The 19,667-nt window shown below is 36.2% G+C and overlaps 1 protein-coding gene across 1 annotated transcript in view; it reads left to right on the top strand.

Annotated features, from left to right (window-relative positions):
• rmdn3 (regulator of microtubule dynamics 3) overlaps positions 1-19,667 on the top strand; it is a 59,223-nt gene that overhangs the window by 36,103 nt on the left and 3,453 nt on the right. Inside the window, exons 7-10 of the mRNA XM_088925511.1 lie at positions 4,060-4,135; positions 4,660-4,737; positions 15,272-15,370; positions 16,295-16,348. Of these exons, the coding sequence (XP_088781637.1) occupies positions 4,060-4,135; positions 4,660-4,737; positions 15,272-15,370; positions 16,295-16,348 (307 nt within the window). The remainder of the gene's footprint in view (positions 1-4,059; positions 4,136-4,659; positions 4,738-15,271; positions 15,371-16,294; positions 16,349-19,667) is intronic.

Here is a 19,667-nt window from a genome sequence, read left to right as displayed (position 1 = left end):
CCAAAGTGCAGGCCTCACTGTAATGGTTTCTCTGTGGCTATGTGATCCCAGTGCTGAGATTTAGAGCAGACTCCCCGACTCCTGTCTACACCGTGCTGTCTTGTGCTGCGTACTTTGCTTTGTAGGACAGTTTAAGTCCTTGTTCGCCAGCGTGTGAGGAAGCTATTGTAACCAAACTGCAGTCATCTGGAATCTTGTGGTTTGAACAAGGTCATACACTCACTGGTACTCACAAACTGAGTGAGATCTGTGCCCTGCAGGCATTGCCTTATTATTTCTCTCCTTGCATCCTATTAAATATTCATTCTTGATTTGTTAAGATGTGTTCTGTTACTGATCTGAATTGTATTGAAGAGGGTGTGCATCAAGCAGTCTCCCTTTTAACAGTGTTCTCGGAACAATGTTCTTGACAGTAATATTCAAAGCGAATTAAATTAAAGCTTAAGTGGAATTAAATTCAATCAAAGCTTTTTGGGTTTGTCCAGTCTGTCATGTAAATCTATCGCTAAAACCTTAGTCATTAAATTGGACTTCTGACTTACTGAGCTACACACTATGGCAGAAACCTGCTTGAACAAAATGCTAATGCTTTATGAAGATAGAAATGAAAATGCCATGACGACCTCTAATACAAGTACTTAGAGTATCATGTCCTGAGGAAACCTGGCCTGTGTTGCTGCAAGTAAATAACCTAAACTGCACTGTAATCCTTGTTAAAACCTTTTGTTTTGTGGTCCTTTTCACCTGCAATAACCTTAACTTTTTGTGATATAAATATGGAGTGAAAACAGCAGAATTGAATTATCAGCTCCACCAATAGTATTGAATCTTTTGGATACTCAGCCATCAGTGTTACAGTTATGCAACACGCCTGACGGTTGCTGAAATTGGAAATACGGACATGAAATTTCAAACCCTCTTTACAAACCTTCAGGCTCTACAACCCACTCTGCTTTCTGGGCTGTGGATGTCATCTAATGAACCGTTTAGAATAATTTGGCTTGGTATGTTTTGCTTACTGCTTACACAGTTTTAACCCATTATATCTCAGTTTTAATCATTTAGAATTCAGTGTAGTTTATATTCCTGGAGCTCCTTTTAAATTCTAAGTATCTTATTGCAGCATATTAGAAGGTTCAGAAGTAAATATTGACCAGTTTGTTTGTTTTGCATTTTTATTTTGTAATGCTGTATGAACAACTGCTCCACAGACACTGATAGGCTTCATCTAAGGACTACAAATCCAAACCAGATTCATAATGCCGTTTATCTGATTATGATAACTTTCTGTCTTAGAGGTCTCAGATTATAATGACACTAGTCCTGGATTGAGGTATTATGTGGAATTTACATTTGGAAATAACATGCGACTCAGAAGAAAACTGCCCAGAGTGTTATTTGGGAGAGTGGAAACTTTATAAAATAACTTTTGTCATAAATTCCTTGTAAATGGTTTCCACACTTCCCAAATGTGGACTTAAGGCTTTTTTCCAGATATTGAGTTTCTTTCTGTGGCAGGATTTGTTATTTTATTTTCGTAAAATATCAGTTTCCTTCATTTTTGATTAAACATCTATTGGGCTAATGAAGGGGAAATTGCAATTAATTCTGCATTTGTTCAAGAAGCCGGGCATCAGTCATTTGTCTTAATTAATCAGAAATATTAATCATCTAATAAACATTAAAAGTATTAAAAAAACAAAGAACGGTTTGATTTTTCAAAAGGTTGACATCTTTCCTGAAGCACAGCTCAGACCTCAGTGCTCCCATGCATTTTATATAGGAATTGCATGAAAACATAGGGCATTCTGTAACAGAGCAGTGTAACTGGAGTAGTTTATTTATGTCTTCAATGATTGCTTTCAAGTGTGTTATCTTGTAAATAACATAGAGACTTATTTGGTTACAGTCAGATTGTGTTGAAACTGCCTATGAAAATATTTACTCTCATTTGCCTCATTCAGTTTCATTTCTTTGTATCCAATGGGGATTTAAAACATGGATTCTCATGATATTTCAAATGCTAGGATTTCACAACGTTCAGAATTACATTGAATATATATTTAATGTTTTGTTGCTGATCAAAAGGTCTCATCTCTTCTACTAAATATACCAGATGTGCTTACAAAAATAAAAAAAATAGTGTATTAAACATTCACTTTTAATTCTGAACTGTTTTGCTGGATGACTGATGCATACAGTAAAATCTGTGTGCAAGATGTAGTTTTGGATATGCTATAAACAACAACAGAAATCTAGCCTAAAGGTATTATTTTAACTATGTGCATGAGATGTGAAGATTAATAACCAATATCTTTAATTTTTATAACCATATTAAACTAATCAAAGACACTGGAATTTCTAGAGATGATCAATATCTCTTTAAAAATAACTAACCAGACCTCCTCTTTGCCTACAGTTATTTTTTCATATTTAAAGCATTTAACTAGTTTGTATTAAAATAATTTTTAGTTTTGTCTTAGTACGTGCCTTCGACATTAGTTGACTGCAGATGAAATTTGAAAAAAATACTCAGCTGTTTCATTCATTTTCTTGCAAGATAAAGAGGCGTTTTAAATAGTTGGAGGAGCAGCAGTTTCATTAATGTCATTTTTGTATGCTTTTTCCCATTCAGTGTGCTTTGCCTGTGGTTTCAGTCCTCTAATTGTACAGCATTCATTCATTGCTAGTAGCTCTTACAGCATTGTAGTAGAGACCAAGATCTGTGAAATTACTGCTTCTAATCATCTAGAGGAACTGGGAGTTGCATTCATGAAGTGACAACATGCAGTCAGACAGATGACACCATGTTAGGTGGACTAGAGTTGTTTGTGAATTCCTATACTTACCATAGTACTCGCCCGGTACCTGTGAGCTTGCACTGATGTCAGGGTGACACGTTGCTCTCCCAGTTAGCTCTAACTCACCTGTAGTGCTGTGTTGAGATGTCAAATGGCAAGTCGCTGAGGTTGTGGTAAAACAGTAAAACAGTTCCTCCTATCTTGGTTGGAGGCTGTAGCAATGTACTGAGTTGTTGATCAATAATTAGGGTTTGCAAATGTGGAAGGTGTAAAATATAAAAAAGTGAGGGCAACTTGTTAATAATTTTTAAAAAATCTCTGACAACATTGGATCCTGGTCTGTCTTATTTATATATCTCCTGCTCAGGTCCATGATTCCAGGGATGGGATAGTAAAAACCTGGCATGCTGCTGCTTCTGTTGTGGATGTCCAATTTTGTTTTAGGGGACTTACCAGGGTACCAGTGATGGTGGTGTGCTGGTATTTAAATGTAATGTGGTTTTTGTTCTATTGTTCTTGTTTTGAAAACTTATGAAATTAATAACCTTTGGTTCACAATTAAATTCAATTGAATTGGTCCTTGACCAGTGCACTGGGCTCAGATTTCTACTCTTTCAGATGGGGTTGATTGATTCCTCCCACAGCATTGTGTACCTTGTCACCATGGGTTTATAATTTTGGGGTCCAGAGGGAGTAGTAACAATTAGTGGTCCAATAAAGTCATTGCTGAGGTGCACCTAATTCAAATAGTGAACTCCCATCCAAATAATGAACAGCCCTTTTCCTGCTTTGCTTTTGAGGTCTGATTAGATTGGACTTCAAGGCAGCTGACATCTTTCTGTATCACTTGCAACAAAAAGTGTATGTAAAGCTATGCCTTCCTGAAACATTAGTATGTAGGGTTGTCTATGTATCTGTTCTTAATGGTGTATTTGAAACCACCAAAGACCATAGAGTCCACTTTTTAGAAATGACCAGTGTGTGCTGCTGTCATGACTTTCAACAGAGTGTGAAGGCATGCTTGGTTTTCCTCAGTATATCCGGTTTAACTGCTGATTATATCTGGGGAATAAAGCCCATCTGATATTAGTTGTATAGACTGACAGGCTCAGTGTGTCCTATCTACAAACAACATTTACCCAGCAATGACGGTTGGTGTTCAGTTTCTGAAAAAAACCCCATCATGTTCAGAAGGGTGTCTCCTGTAAACTCAGAAAGTGTTACTTAATCATTCACTGACCCTGAGTGTTTTCCACAGGTTTGCTGTTCTCACTGGGATTACTTCACACTATGAGAGTATCCATGGACGGCTGAAGAGTGGACACATTTTTAAGGTAATTCCCCATTGTGGTTAATTTCTACTTTATCTGCTTTTGAAGCCACTTTTACTAGGAATTTTGGTAAATGAATAGTTTAATATTGTGGAAACCTTGTGTGTGTTAATTATGTTTTGGGGAAAAGTTTTTTTTAACAAGGAGTGTTTTTATATTATATATGCATAAATAATAAGTTGATATTTGTTGAATTGGTACTGAAACCAAATTTTGCCCTTGCAATGCATTTAAAGCAATTTATTTTAAATAGCAAACATTGTGTATTTTAAACAGTCCATCTCATGCTATTAATTCATGTCTACCATGTTTGATTTTTAAAACAGACCACGGTTGCTCACTAAGATTGTGAAACCTCTTTCCCACCACATTTAGATGTTTTCCACTATCAGTCTAAATCTCACATACTTTTCGCTTGTACCAAAAGGTTTTGCCATTGATTAACCAGATGGTTCAGAAAAAATAATTTTGTAGTTTGCTTTCACATAACATTCTTAACATTTTCTGATTTTTCCCCATTTCTACAGGAACATATTGATAGGGCAATCAGATTGAAGCCCAATGATGCAATGTGTTACTATATGCTTGGAAGATGGTGCTATGAGGTGAGCTGATGTTATGTTTACTATATTCTGAGAAACTGAAGGAAGTAAAAATGGGGATGACCCAATAGTCATTTAATTAGAAATGTTAAGATGAGACCCTTCTGGATCACAGGAAATGTATTATATTTTAAAGTAAATACAAAATCCTTGGACACTGCTGCATATAATAATTTTAAACAATTCTGAACCTATTCTAATATCCATGGTACTTGTTCTGTCTAAGATTGTGACCAAGTCTTATATATTTAAAAAAAAACACTTGTTGTTATAAACATTCAGTCTGAAATTGCTTAAAAGCTGGCCTTTAATGGCTGTGACTTCTATCCTGGATGGGAAGAATGAACACTTTCAGACATGCTCACCTGTCAGAATAATTTCACTTTTGACATACTGCAGCTCCAGAGCATCTTAGTATGCAAGTTAGCACTGATTTGAGGATTGGATTGTCGCTTCTCTCCCTGATGTCAGAGGTGTAAATCACAGGTGTTTCAAGGGTCCCAGGAATGTGCTACAGTTGTGCTCTGCCAATCAAGAACATAAAAAAGATCATAAACTAGAGGATACAATTTGTCCCGTCTATCTTACTGTTTTTTTTTTCGTAGTCTACTGATCTAAAGATCTCATCCAGCCATTTCTTGGGAGAAAGCCAGGTTACCAGCATCATCGAAATAGTTAGGCAGCTGCTTCCAGACTCCCATAGCCCTTTGCGTAAAGGAGTGCCTTCTATTCTCAGTTTGAAACAATTCCGTGGTCCTACCACAACACAGTGCTGTGCTGCTGATTGAGCAATCTTAGTTATAACTGGCACTGACATCACCCAGGTGCGAGTCAGCAGCTTCTAAGCTTCTAAACTTCAAAATGACTATATTTAGAAGTTGAGATACTCTGGATCCCCCAGAAAACAAATTGTACTTTTTATCTTAAACTTTATATAATCTCTGGTTATCTCTAGTACAATTTTATATACACCCTATGATCATCTCTGTAAATTCTTATGTTTAAGTCATGCTCTTAATATTACTCGAATTATGCAAAGTGTATTTATGTGATTGAGAACTTAGGGTGCTATCAAGATATATTTGTCAAACCATGTTTCCTGAAATGTATGATAACTTTATTGCTCCTGAGTTCCAAAGGTATTTAATACCAGCTGTATAGTAGGTCCTTTCAGTATTCTCTTGATTTCCTGATCTAGTGATCGAGGTGCTCTATAGATGAGATGAAGTGGTTAATAGAATATATAAAATTACTACATTCTAGCTTTCAACCATTAAGCATTTACACAGCACAGTTCGACTATATCTGGTCCATTTTCCAGGATAATTTGAGGTTGAAAGTGAACATTTGGCCTTTAATCAGTTCCACAACAGGAACACAAGACAGACTTGGCTTGGTGGCAGTGTTGTGGAGAAGCTTTAACAAATTTTGTAGGTTTTTCCATGCAATTCTGACAGACTCCAAGAACACCAGGCTTGAAGTCTATGTCTTTGTTTATTCTCCTGTTTAGGTCAGTCTGTAATTTAAACACTGCATAATAATTTGACAATACCGTATAAAAACAAATAAAGTTTAGTAGCTAACCACATAAGCTAAAGTATTTGGTTTGCTGTATATATGGAAGTTGAACAGTGACATGCACTGGAGTGTGAGGTAGGTCTCTCTTTGTTGTTTTAACATGGGAGCAATTATGGACCAGCAGAAAACAGTAAATACAGGTCATCAGAGGTATCAAAGTACTTTAAGTGACATGGAACTAAGCACTTATGAAAAGCATGTGTAGGCTTACTTCTTCAGATCACCTCAGAGATTTAACTAATGAGACGTTCGTTATAAGACTTACAGTATATAAATAAGACTTGCTGCAGTCATATTACCTTATTATTTTTTGTGATTAAGGTTTTATGGATTTTCATTATGCACAACATTAATGTTAAGTACACATTGAATATAAAATGGAAATGACAGAAAAAGTAAATAGAAGTTAAAAAAGGTAAAAATGTGTGAGGCAACATTTATTTCAGTTCTCCAGTCACTCTTCACCTTTTATGTTTTGTTTCATTTTTTAATATCATTTTGATATTAATTATTATTTGATATTGGGTGCCACTTGATCTTCATACAGAGTGTAAAATTTTAATAGCTGTTTGTCCTGGTTGTGTGAACCTCACGTCAGGTTTCTCCCAAGCATAATGGCTGGTCTAGAACCAATACATTTTGAGGATCCTCCATAATGTGTGCTGAGAATCTTGAGAAACGTATCACTTATAACTTAAACAAATTCACAGTGTTGCACTGACATTTTATTGTACTTTATTCAATGGGGGCTCTAATGTGAACATCATGGGTTAGTGTGTGTACCAACACCAGGTTACAGGTGCTGTCTTGTTCCCATTGCTCTCATCGAGCTTGGATTAACATGTGTCTGTTCAGTCATCTAGGGCTCAGAGTTGTGTGTGTTTCAGCTAGCTTGTCCCAAAAGTCCCACAAACACTCAATTAAGGCAAGTAGAGCATCCATGTCATAATTATCATATTTTGTCCCGCATGATAGCCATTGTTACATAAGGAGGTAATGAGGGTGTCCTGGTCTTGTACATTGTTGTACATTTTCTTGACAAGCAGGGCATGTTGATTTTTCCTTGATTTTTCTTTTAGATTTTCAATAGGCTTGACATGAAAAGGGTTATATCTATTCAGCACCTGTGCCCAATTAATTCTCTCAGTAATTAAGGGATTTAGTGCTTATGGAACCATCACAATCACTTCAGTGACTCATTTATGATCAGTCATAAACAACCATTTAATCAGAATGATGCCAGAAACATTTAATTACTGTCCAAAATCAAAATTATTTAATTTTATAAAAATATGCATGCATAAATACAGTAGTTTATTTCAATGCTCAGTGTACAAATAAGGACAAAACTGGAGGTTAACTTTTAGACTGTTGTGTGAGGTCTTAGAGATTTCTGACCAAAATTCCTGAATTTTAGGACAGATCCATAAAGCATGAACTAGTGTGCTTACCTCTGACTTACTGTACATTTCCAGTATTCTACAGGTCTATTCAAATAATGTCTATGCAACCAAGTCGAGGTCCAGTACAAAGGACCTTCAAATTGTTTTATCTTACTTCAGTTTTAGGGTTATATCCCATTTGGATGTAATGCTGAGACTTTTTTTTGTCAGACTGTTGTAGGGTAATATCATTGCAGAACTTACAATACTAGATCTATCCAGATTGTCAACAGGAATCGCTGCAAATTGTATCAGGTCATTGGCTGACCTGAACCATGAAAGGTTCTGGATAAGTATTGCCAGACTCATTTAAATATTTCATTAAAAATAGGGTGGGGATTGATCCAGGTTCAGCAGAATTTGGAGGACCTTCATGCGCTTCTTATCAATTGTATACCCCATTGTTTAAAAAAACTGAATAACCAATTATAAGATTGTATTTCCCAAATTAGGATATTTTTGTGGAATAAAAAAATAAATAATTGGTAATACCTTGTGTGCAGGCAGTTTAGTTCTGAAAATACAAAAAGGAACTGCAGGAAAATACCTTTAATGCTAAAAGACTGTGTAAACAGCTATTCCGGAGCTCATTGTTAACACAAACATTCTCTTAAGCGGTTTTTATCCCCTCCTGTTTTTCTTTGCAATCTGCCCCTCCGGGTCAGCCTATGTGGTCTTCCTTGGCCTCAGTGCTGAGAGGCAGCCTGGGATTGACACAATTGTTTTATTACACGATCAGCATGCGAGCCTCTCAGGAAACATGCTTATATTAATACATTTCACAGGCTACTAACATACCTGTTCATTGTAGTGGGAAGAGGCAATTGTGTAACCCAAGCAATACAACAGTCTTGATAATGCAAAAGTGTACCGAAAGTCAAGTGATTAATTAAAATTTGATTTAATTACTTAAAAAATGAATTACCATTGCCAGTGCAATTACCAGAGTTTCAGAGACTTATCACTCTCATCACTATAAAGTATCCTTTCGGTCCAAAGTAAAGAGGGTATAAATTGGAAAGAGTTTAATCTGTTTTCATTGCCTTGACTTGAATTTCAACATTGTGTAACTCTTAGGTTTCTGTACAAAACCCTTTTGTGAACTATTGTGCAGAGCTTTTAAATTTAATTTTCTTTCAAACGATAAACGAAGACCAATTATTATTAATCAGTGATCTCTTTCTTAAAGTTCATGTCATTAGTCATCACAGAATTTGAAGAAGAAATATAAATTAAAACCAGTTGCACATTTTTTAGACTAATGAAGACGTAATAAGATGAAACAGATCAGTAAATTGCAGCTGCCAGTGCATAGTTTATAAGATATAAGGAAATGTCTTTTTAATGTGGGATTCTTAATGCATGCAACATATATTTTGGGCATTACAATGATGTGATTGTATGTTACAAATGAGCATAGTACCTTTAACAAGCATTATGGATTTAGGCCCAAAGACATCATTCCCTGTCATCTGTGTCTAGTAATTACTGTACTTGTAGACAAAGTAGACAGTGTTTTGTGTGTTTTTCAAGAGTATGCATTATGTTACGGGTTTGACTCCTTTCAGAGATGCAAATACAGGCTGACTACAGCACATTTAGTACCTGCCCAGAGACTGCAGATGAAAATTAGCTTACAGCTTAATCAAGCAAAATGATTTTTAAGAAATAGCGTATGCACAGAACATTTTTTCAGACCTTGCCAAATCAATAAACTTGTTGAAAGTTTAATCTGATCTAGATAAGCATTTACAGTTCTTTTGGAGCAGCACTGAAAAAAATCCAGGAAGAAAACATTTTTTTTTCTGCTCCCCTTAATTGATCTTGTTTTAAGATTACAGCCTTGCAGTATCTGGAAAAGTATGGTTGTTTAAGCACAAAAAAATAAAACACAAAGAAGTGGTAGTATGGGCTATTATGTTGCTTCACATATACAGTAAGTGAAGCATGATAATGCCCCTAAAGCATGTGTTTTAAACCGCATAGTAAATGAAAATGACACTGTTGGCACGGTTTTCTTTCAACAGGTTGTGTAATTGTACAAAACAATACAGAAAGGATAATAATATTTTGGTAAACATTGGGGAAAACCATAACTGTTTATCCTGCATTAATCAGGAGTGTCTTAGCTTTCTGAAACTGTGCCTGAAAGCATGGGAAACCCATCCCATCTAAGCATTATTCTGTGTGTATGTGTGTTTGTAAAGAGTGAGGTATGTAGAAGAAAATAACAACGACAACAGTAATTTAGTTAGTTTGCTTTTACTTTCAATGGGCTACATGGAATTATGGCAGTGACCTTAAATATTGATCACTTCGGCCTCACATTTTGCTTTTTTCTTTGCATGCTTATGACTTGTTTAATCTTGTTTCTGTTTTTTTCATTCTTACTGTATTAATATCCTTCATAATTTGTATGCAGGTACAGCACCATGCAAAAGTATTTAGACCCTCCTGTGGTATCCCATTCTGTGAAATTGCAAAATAATGCATACAAATTTTCATCAACTTAACATTTTATTCAAAACCTGAATGTTCAAACTAAAGACTTCTAAGGCTGACACAGTCAATGTCAACAAAACCTAAAGAGAAAAATTGAACTACTGTGTGGTGATTGTGTAAGTTTTCAGAAATGCGAACTCTGTATTCAGAAGAAGCGTCTTTGCCAGCCACAGGTCTTTTTGAGTGAGTCTCTGCTAACTTTTTACCCACTCTTCTGTGCAGATTTCCTCACGCTCTCTCAAGGTGCTTGGCATTCACTTATGAACAGCAGTTTTCAAGTCTTTCCACACAGTCTAGATGGAATCCAAGTCATGACAAGTCAGCCACTCAAGGACATTCACTGTCTTATTCTTAAGACACTTCAGTGTAGTATCTGTCTTGGGCCTTTGATGTTTGTCCTGTGGAAGGTGAATTTTTGCCCCAGTTTTAAGTCTTTAGCAGACTGAAATGGATTTTCCTCTTGTATTTTCCTTTACTTTGCTCTGTTCATTTTTCCTTCAATCCTACCTCTATTTCCAGTCCCTGCTGAGGTGATGATGCTGCCACCATGCTTCACTTTAGGGGTGAGTGAGTGGGAGATGGACTCTGCTGGTTTTTGCGCCAGGTTGTACCAAAATGTCAGTCTCAACCGACCACAAACCTTTTGCCATGTTTGCAATATTACTTACCTGTGCTCTGTCACAAACGGCATGTGGGGTTTGAGATGGGGTTGCCTCTCTGCCATACAGGCCAGATTTGTGGGGTGACAAGGATACTCTTTTTTCTCCCATCTCAGCCGTTAAACTCTGAAGCTCTTTCAAAATTGTTGTCTTTGCCCTCACAGCAGCTTCCCTCACCAGTTTCTTCCTTGCCCAGTTGCTCAGTTTGAAGGGACAGCCAGATCTAGACAGAATCTGGGTGCTACAACATTCCTATATTTTGATGATTAAGTGTTCGCAGTATTCAGAGACATCAGTAACTTTTGTGCCCTTCAACTGATCTGTGCTTTTCAATTTTATCCCTGACTTGCTTTAAAAGCTCTTCATGTCTGAATCTGTGCTTGAAATCTTCTACCTGACTCAGGAACCTAACAGAAACAGAAGTATTTATTCAGAAATCATGAGAACCCCTTTTAGTGCACAAAGACAAGGGCCATTCACCTAATGATGTGACCCATTACAGTAATTTTGTGCATCTAAATCAATTAAGTTCTGCCACAGCAAAGGGCTTGAATACTTAAGACATCATGACTTTTCCATTTTGCTTTCATATTATCTGTTTTCTCCTTTCTTTTTATTTTTTACTTTGAATATGTGAAGTAGGTTGTGTATATAGCACATTTTAATTGCTACTTCAAGGTATAAGACAACAGAATGTGAAAATTGTGCAAGAATCTGAATAATTTAGGAAGGCACTGTATTTGAAATAAAGAAATAAGTCTTGTCACATGACATTTGGCCTTTTTAATATTGTAACTTAGATCTGTACTGTACTGTACTTAGTACTTATTGTACCTCTCATTAAGTGTAATAATAGTTTGGCATATTTTGTTTAATTGATTTATTGCAGTTTTAATTTATATAACTGGAATAGCGAGTCAGGAAATAAATATTCCAGTGAAGTATTTTTTTTACTTTAACCACACTGCACATTGCCAGGTTCAAACAATCAGGATCATTCTTACAGCTCTGCAAGATGGTTATTATAAGCAGATTTCCATCCACCTTTGCATGAATCAACAGCTGAAGGAATAATTCAGTTCTTCCAGTTTCTGTGAAACACTGACATGAACTCTTAAATGGTTCATTGAAAGATTAAAAAAATCTGAAAAATAAATCTGGTCTGTACAAAGGTATATAATTTTATTTATTATTTGTACTAAAGAACAACCGTAGTCTTTCATGCCTCTTTCTGAGTTGGTAAATGTAAACATTTTTAAACCTGTTGTAAGACTGTTGTCATTCAGTAGTGCATTTGGTAATTTTCTCTTGAATATTCTTGGTAAAAATAAATACTGAAGAATACAGACTGAAGAATCAAGCTGTCTGTGATTTACATTCCACTCATCATATTATTGCTTGATCATTTTAGAATCAATTGCTTATTATTTTGTCATGGCCTATGAACTACTTAAAAAATACTAAAGAATGATGTACAAATTTCTTTTAATAGTGGATCCTGTACTTTTATTTTTTTTTCTTTTGAGGGACATACTGTATTTGGGAGTATAGCAGGTTTCTCTGTTGTCTCCTTGGTAACCAAAAGCCAATCTCTCCATGTGACATTCTTCAAAAATACCCTAATTATCTGTATTGTAGGCAACTTCTTACACATGTCTGATCTTGAAGAACAAAGTGATTGCAGTCTGAATCAACTTTACATACACATTCCTCAAATCTGTTTGGGAAGGAAAGGCCTAATGATGAACTATTACCTTTCACCAAAATGCTGACTTTCTTCTTGTTTTCCTCATCAGGTAGGGCTGAATGTTCCTCTGACCACAAAAGGCAGGAGGAGGTGGGGTGGTATTGTTGCTCCATTCTGAAGATAGAAAGGCCCCTCTTAACTTTCTACCCCTCACCCCCCACCTACGTGCGACAGTTGGAATCAATTTCACTGCAATTGGACCATTGGAGGGCTTTGATTTCACACGCTATCCCTACCACCGTGCCCAGTACTCACACTGTTCTCTCAGTGCTACTGAAACGCAGTTAGCATATAGCCAGGCAGCAGCTTTTCAGCGTTTCAGCTTTTGAGTTGAATTCTCTGTGGTCTAAATGTGTAGGCGACTGCACATGTTGATATATACATATACAGTATATGTTATTTTACTTTGCTTCTGCTTCCTTTATGTTACATTTGTTTGAAGTAGCTAAACGTAATACCTGTTTGGCATAAAACGAAGTACAATATGGTTAATGATAGCAGATTGTGGTGACAGTTCACTCAAGAAGTGAAAACTTGTCTGTGGTTGATTCCCAGCTGGATAATGTTTGTAATGACATCCTAATATGTTTTTAGGTTTGTGAGCCAAAAGGGTTTTGAAGTTGTTTTTCTCCTTTTTTTGAAGTTATTAAACAGACTATGTGTTCGGTGATACAATCCATACGTTTCATGAAAAATAACGGCATGCACCATGTACAGTATACTCTACAATTATAACATAGAAATGAAAATTTGCATGAACATTCACATTGATAAAATGAATGTCTTGTGCTTTAACATTCAGCAGAGTTGAAACTTGCAGAAAGATAGAATGTTGGAGAATGTGTAGACCATGGCTTAAGCCAAGTAAAAACAAATCCTGAAACATTGCATGTGTATAGAGGGAGTACATGAGAATATGGTGAAGGGCTTGTTTTTATATGACTCCAATAAATATTTACAGTCAAGTTAGGATCCTAAATCTACCAAATCACATATATTTTAACAGGCAAGTGGAAATTATCCTCTAGATGTACTGTGATAAACCGTGGCTCCAGTAAGAGTATTTGTCTTTTGTGGACTCAGGCTGATTGTATTTTCTAGTACATCATGATAAAATATGGCTAATTTAATGCTGAGATAAATAATGTTCAGGATCACCCTGTTCTGGGAATGTCATGGTTTGGGTTTATCTCAGAAGCAATAATGAGAAGAACTTCATATGGAGATTTAAATGACAGTCATTGCAATAGCATTGTTGGAAGCAGCTTGCTTATATCTGTTAATCTTTTCAAAAATGTGGAAAGACTGGCATTAAATAGATTTTCTCATCGTGTAAGTATCAAAGTAACATTAATGGCCACCATAGCAAGATTTTATCATGTCTGGGGCAGACATTCAGAGCAAACAGTCAAAATGCTGCCTTTACCACTCTGACACTGTTATCTTGGGATGTTTTTTGGGGGGAGGGGGGTGAATCTTTGCAGTACACAAAGCTAGACCATTACATTTTGCAATAAACTGTGCTCACAGGGACTTTTTTACTTTGATTGTTCTTGTCATTGATTCCTTCCAGTTTTATGTATGCATAGAACTAATTTGTATGGCCTGGATCACATCAGCTAAATAATGATAGAATAATGGCTCCTTATGTATAACCATTTTATGATTATGCAATATTGTGTCTTTTTTATATTTGGGAGTATAAATATTTGGCCTACTCCCACTGAGATAATGTAGCAGGTCAGTGTTTGCTTGTGGTAACCATGCTTTTGTGACATAATACCTTATAAAAAGCTGTGTCCCATCCCATGAAAGATGATAAAAGTAAAAAAGAGTTGGCCTTTTATTATGGAATTCACAACAGTACTAATTTTACTGAAATAGCTTTTAAGGACTTACTCTTCCCCCACCTTGCCTTTGCCATGTGAAATTGAATTTGTGACAAATGCACATTACAAGATTCTTTACAAACTATCCATTTTCTTGAAGGGTTAGTAAAAATAAAATGAAATGATGCAGATTCAGTTTTAGCACAATGACTGTGATTGTATTGCTTTAGAAAAAATTACTACATAAAGTCATTAAAATTATTTTTTTTAATATCTTTAAGAAAGATTAATTTCTACACTCCTCTATTGATGGCCAGATGGTGCTTTCAGTAAATGAACTCAGCAACTAGACGTTATCATCAGCAGAACAAGAGAAAAACATGGCTTTCATATGAAACAAAGCTTTTTATTTCTAAGTGCTTTATGCAAAACTGATTCAATATTGTGCACATAACACACATACAAAAAGCCAAAAAGATCACAAAAGATTAACCTGTAAAATCAGGAGTTAAACTAAATTATACAATCACTCTATTGGATCTGAGCAGTGGGTTCCATGGATATCTTTTTTTAATTTCCTCACTGTCACCAATAGTACTGATGTCTCTAGCTGATGGTAGGAGCCTATGAGCAGAACTCTGGGCAAGTCACAGTTTGCTTTACAGAAGACGTTGAAGAAAAACGTGGCAGGACATTTCTGCTAAAACTGAAGAGCAAGCGAAAGTGAAAACAGGCCTGTTCCATCTTGTCCAACGCTGTGCTTTCCTGTGCTTCTTGCAGGTGTCCAGTCTCGGGTGGCTGGAGAAGAAGGCTGCTGCTGCCTTGTACGAGAGCCCCCCCGTGGCCACTGTACAAGAGGCCCTGGAGAACTTTCTCAAGGTATTACCTCTGCTCACTCCGGAGATGATTAGCACCGAGCTCGGAAACATGTTTCTTATGCCTCCTTTTATTTACCTGCTGCTTCACCCGTTGAGGCTCTGAGTAAACTTCTTTTGTCAACTGAAAGGCATCAAATCCCTGCTTGATCTTTGTTATGCATACTCCTCTGGGTTTCACAGAGGTGATCTTGACTGTCCATTGAAAGAAAGAAAATTCACCATGTTTTGCTCATCAAATCCAAATCTGCTAAATGAACAGTAGTTATCAAAAAGGATGCATGCCTCAAGTTAAATATGGCTGATGGAATTGCTAACAAATATTTTAGTTCAGGTGGGTAGCTGCGTCAGCATGCGTAGGCTGCAAAGGAACAAGTAATAGGTTTATTCCATGCTGAAAAAAAGAAGAAAGAAAACGCAACGTTTTTTCTTTCAATATGGCCTTCTTCAGCTCACACCTGAAGAAGGCTCCATGGCTGAAACGTTGTGTTTTATTTCTTCTTTTTTTCAGCATGGAATAAACCTATTACTTGTTCCAAATATTTTAGTGCTGCACTGTTTCGCAATTTATCTGGCTTAATGTATTTGAGTTGGTTGTAGCATAGCTATTTGAATTTTAACAGCTGCAGTCCAAGGAAGCATCTTGTTTCTGCTTTCTTGATTCAAATGTTAGTGCTAGTATTATATTATATTTCCACAACTGTTTGGCAGAACAAAATTGAAGATACTGTATACAATGAATGAGCAGTAGGCTTACAGTACTTTTACTTTGGATTTTTTGCTGTTATTTGAAATGAAGGCTTGTAGGTTCAAAACAAAAATAACAAAAACAAGCAATCTTTTACATTTTACTTTAAAATGTATATTTTTACATTTAAATACTTTTGATATGCTTATAGTCATTAATTTTATGTTTTATTTGTCCTAGGCTGAAGAGTTGAGCCCTGGTTTCTCCAAGGCTGTGAGAGTCTATATAGCCAAGGTAAATGGAATATTTCTTTTAATAGGCCCTGATGTCTAATCAATACCTATCCAAAAGGAAATTTAAAAGGGATAGATGTGGAGAATGCTTGGCTGGCTTAAATGTTTAGCCATAGAAAGTCTGGACTAAATAAAATATGAAAAAGGCAAAGGTTTTTCATTAATACAAAACCTACGTAATAGGACTATGCACTAGTCTTATGTATAAAATTTATGTATTAAATTTTGGGATTTATTTTTCATAGTTTTTCAGTATTTTGCAGTCATCTAGTGAGGCTTGATAGGGTGTCTGTGTGTACAACTATTACACCTCACTTGTCTTAATGTTGTTGTTGCTTCTCTAGTTAACAGAATACTTGAAGAAGAGGTTAGCACAAGCACAGCACAGTCTCTGAGAGTAATATAATAAATATAGTCAAAGTAGCTTCAGTATAATAGAAAGGCTAAGAAGCAGACCTTAAGTTCACTTTATTCCTAACACTTTATATAAACTCAAATGTTTATAATTTTATTTGGTTTTAGATTGAGTTAGGATGAGTTATTTCTTTTTGGTGCTGAAGCAGTTTCTTACTTCTTATGAAACAAGAGCTCCAAACAATTTCTAAAAATTCTGCTTCTACATATTTGATGTTTAGCATTTTATACAACTCCATTTGCATATTGAGGCCTTTATCTTATTGATTTATGATTGATTTTTGGTTTGGAATGATTTTCCTCATAAAGAAATGAAGTTTTCTCTTTTTTTTCTAAAAACCTCAGAACCGCCAATTTTCTTTATTATACCACTCCAACTTGGAATCCCAAAATGTCAGCCCTCTTGGCTCATTGCTATCACCCTGAGACCACTGGCAGGGGGATAAACACAACGTACAATCCACTGCATCGTGGAGCCATCTGTTTATTTAGAGCTGTGAGCCCCAAGGTGCTCATAAATGAACCGGCGTCAGCAGAAGAACTGAAACAGTCCTTGTTGACAGGTCTTTGAAGACATGTTCAGCAGGCTTTGACCCTTCTTAAGTCATTAATCACATGGCCCAAGTTCAAACCCATGATGTCTAGAAAATATGGCTCAATCTGGCTCTGACAAGTTGCTTAGCTGCTCCACTCAGGAGCAGCAAACATTTTAAAGCAGAATAAGACAGCAGAAAATCGCACAAATAGTAGGACGTGTGAGCGTTTCTGAAGTAAAATGTTCACATATGCTGCTGACAGTACAGTGGTCTTGGGGTTAGCTGAAATGGGATGGCTGACTTGGTTTTCCTGACAGGCTCTTCATTTTGAAAGCTCAGTGTTCTCAAGGACAAGGCAATTAATCGTTTTCAGAGAGGAAGTGTTATTCTTCTGTTATTTGGTGGATTAAAATGACCTTGTCCAAGGAATGGTGTGGCTTAGTGGCAAATTAATGGTTTTATTTATATAAGTTTTTGTATTGCTTAAGACATTTTTCAGAGAACAACTCTCAGAATTTATAATGAGGCCCTTTATAGAAGCCTGCATGAAAATCTGTGGTACCAGTAAAATCAGTCATTCCATTTTTTCTTCTTTGATCAGATCCCGTTCACACTGGGCGGGGCCTGCCTCTGACCTTTTTGTCACTGCTTTGGCTTGATCGGTCACCTTAGAAATAAACGATCTGCCAGCCAAAACAGAAGCTGCTGTCCACTTGATTGGGCAAACTTGTTGGTGCCTGAAGCTGTTCCAGCTGAAGTGATGAAGAGCAGCAAGTGAAATGCACATGAAATAGGGCAGAATGTACATCAGGGTGTGCCTGTGTTTCCCATGATCTCATTGGTTTGATGTGAATTAGGAGAGCCTTTTTCACAAAAGTGGTAAACAGCACATCTGTAAAACATTTATGTGCTCGGCCTGTGTGGGATGCACATGGCCTTAGAACTAAGGTGGAACATGAAACAGAAGATGACATTATTTTGATCCTTCATTTCAACCATCATAAAACAAATGTTTGTATAGTCTTGGGCATCAGAGATTACTTTTTGTAATTGGAGTGTCTGTCTTCCTGCCCACAATGGTGAATTTTGAATCATTTTGTTGTTATATCCCCCTCCACCCCCCACCGATAACGATCTGTATCTCATTTTAATCATAAGTTGCTAGCAGACTTGATATCTCAATAGCTATCGATTTCCTCATTCCATAACTTCTCACGGGAATATGGCCTATTTTTCTCTCTGTCTTTCTTTTGTTGTTTAAAAAAATAAACAAAGGAAGAAAGAAATCCATTCTGCTTGTTTTGCAAAAAAAACAAGCACATGCAATTGTTGTATTGTTCAGAGCCATTTCCATATGGGCTGATTAAAGTCTGCCAATTGAAAGTTTGGTTTGGATAGTCTTGAGGCAGAGTCTGATGCTGCTGTCATTTCAAGGAATATAAAAGTTTAATATGTCTCTAAGGGGACTGGATGAGTAGAATGATGGGTTTTCCAACAGTATGTGAATGTTTTTTGAAAACATTTTTTGGAGAACAGAATACTATTCTGGTAATTTCTGTTAACTGCTTTATGATAAAACTGTCTCAGAGCACATGACTGGACCCATTTTACCTAAAGACAATCAATTTTCAACAAATTTATTTTCAAGATGAATACTGTACAAGTTAGTAAGAGTCCAGAGACTAGTACAATAGATAACCAAGTATACAACTGGTTTATAAAATTAGTTACTGGATTCAATTCAACACACTTCAGTGTTTGTAAAAGTGTTCAAAAAAAGTTTGTGTATTTATGACAGTTGTAAAATTTCTTAACTTAACGTCCAGAAAATTTTCAAGACTATAAACGTATTTAAGTAAGTTTACCATACAGAAACACAGACGATGGCATAAGTACATAAAGCAGCACTGATCAGAAACAGCCTTTTGTGTGAGAGCAAACTTTGCAGTGTTTATAAGTGCAGCAGGGAAAAGGAAAGCCAAAGATAAGAGATGTGGCTTAGATGAAGCGACTCTGGGGTGAAGCTGATTGAAGTTCTCATGGCCTCAAGCAGACAGCACAGTCTGTCTTCAGGTGGTCAGCCCAATTGCATCCTGGACTAGTTCCTGCAAATAATGCTACAGGCGTGCATACAGCTGTGCACATCCATATTAGGAAAAAAAATGTATATGCTGTAATGAGATTTTTTTGTTGCAATTCAGTACTTTCACAGGAAATCACAGGACAATTTGTGAATTTTATTTCAGATCTTTTTAAATGTGCTGTGAATCACAAATTATATTTCCCAGTGTCGTTATGTTTATGATTTGTAAGTGGTGTACAACCTTATACCCATGCTTTATTGGATTAACATCATGTATTGGAATAGCA

This window comes from Atractosteus spatula, chromosome 9, assembly GCF_055471065.1.
Source record: "Atractosteus spatula isolate fAtrSpa1 chromosome 9, fAtrSpa1.hap1, whole genome shotgun sequence".
Taxonomy (NCBI): Eukaryota; Metazoa; Chordata; class Actinopteri; order Semionotiformes; family Lepisosteidae; genus Atractosteus; species Atractosteus spatula.
The sequence above is the reverse complement of the archived record's forward strand: the minus strand, read 5'-3'. Positions and strand labels throughout refer to the sequence as shown.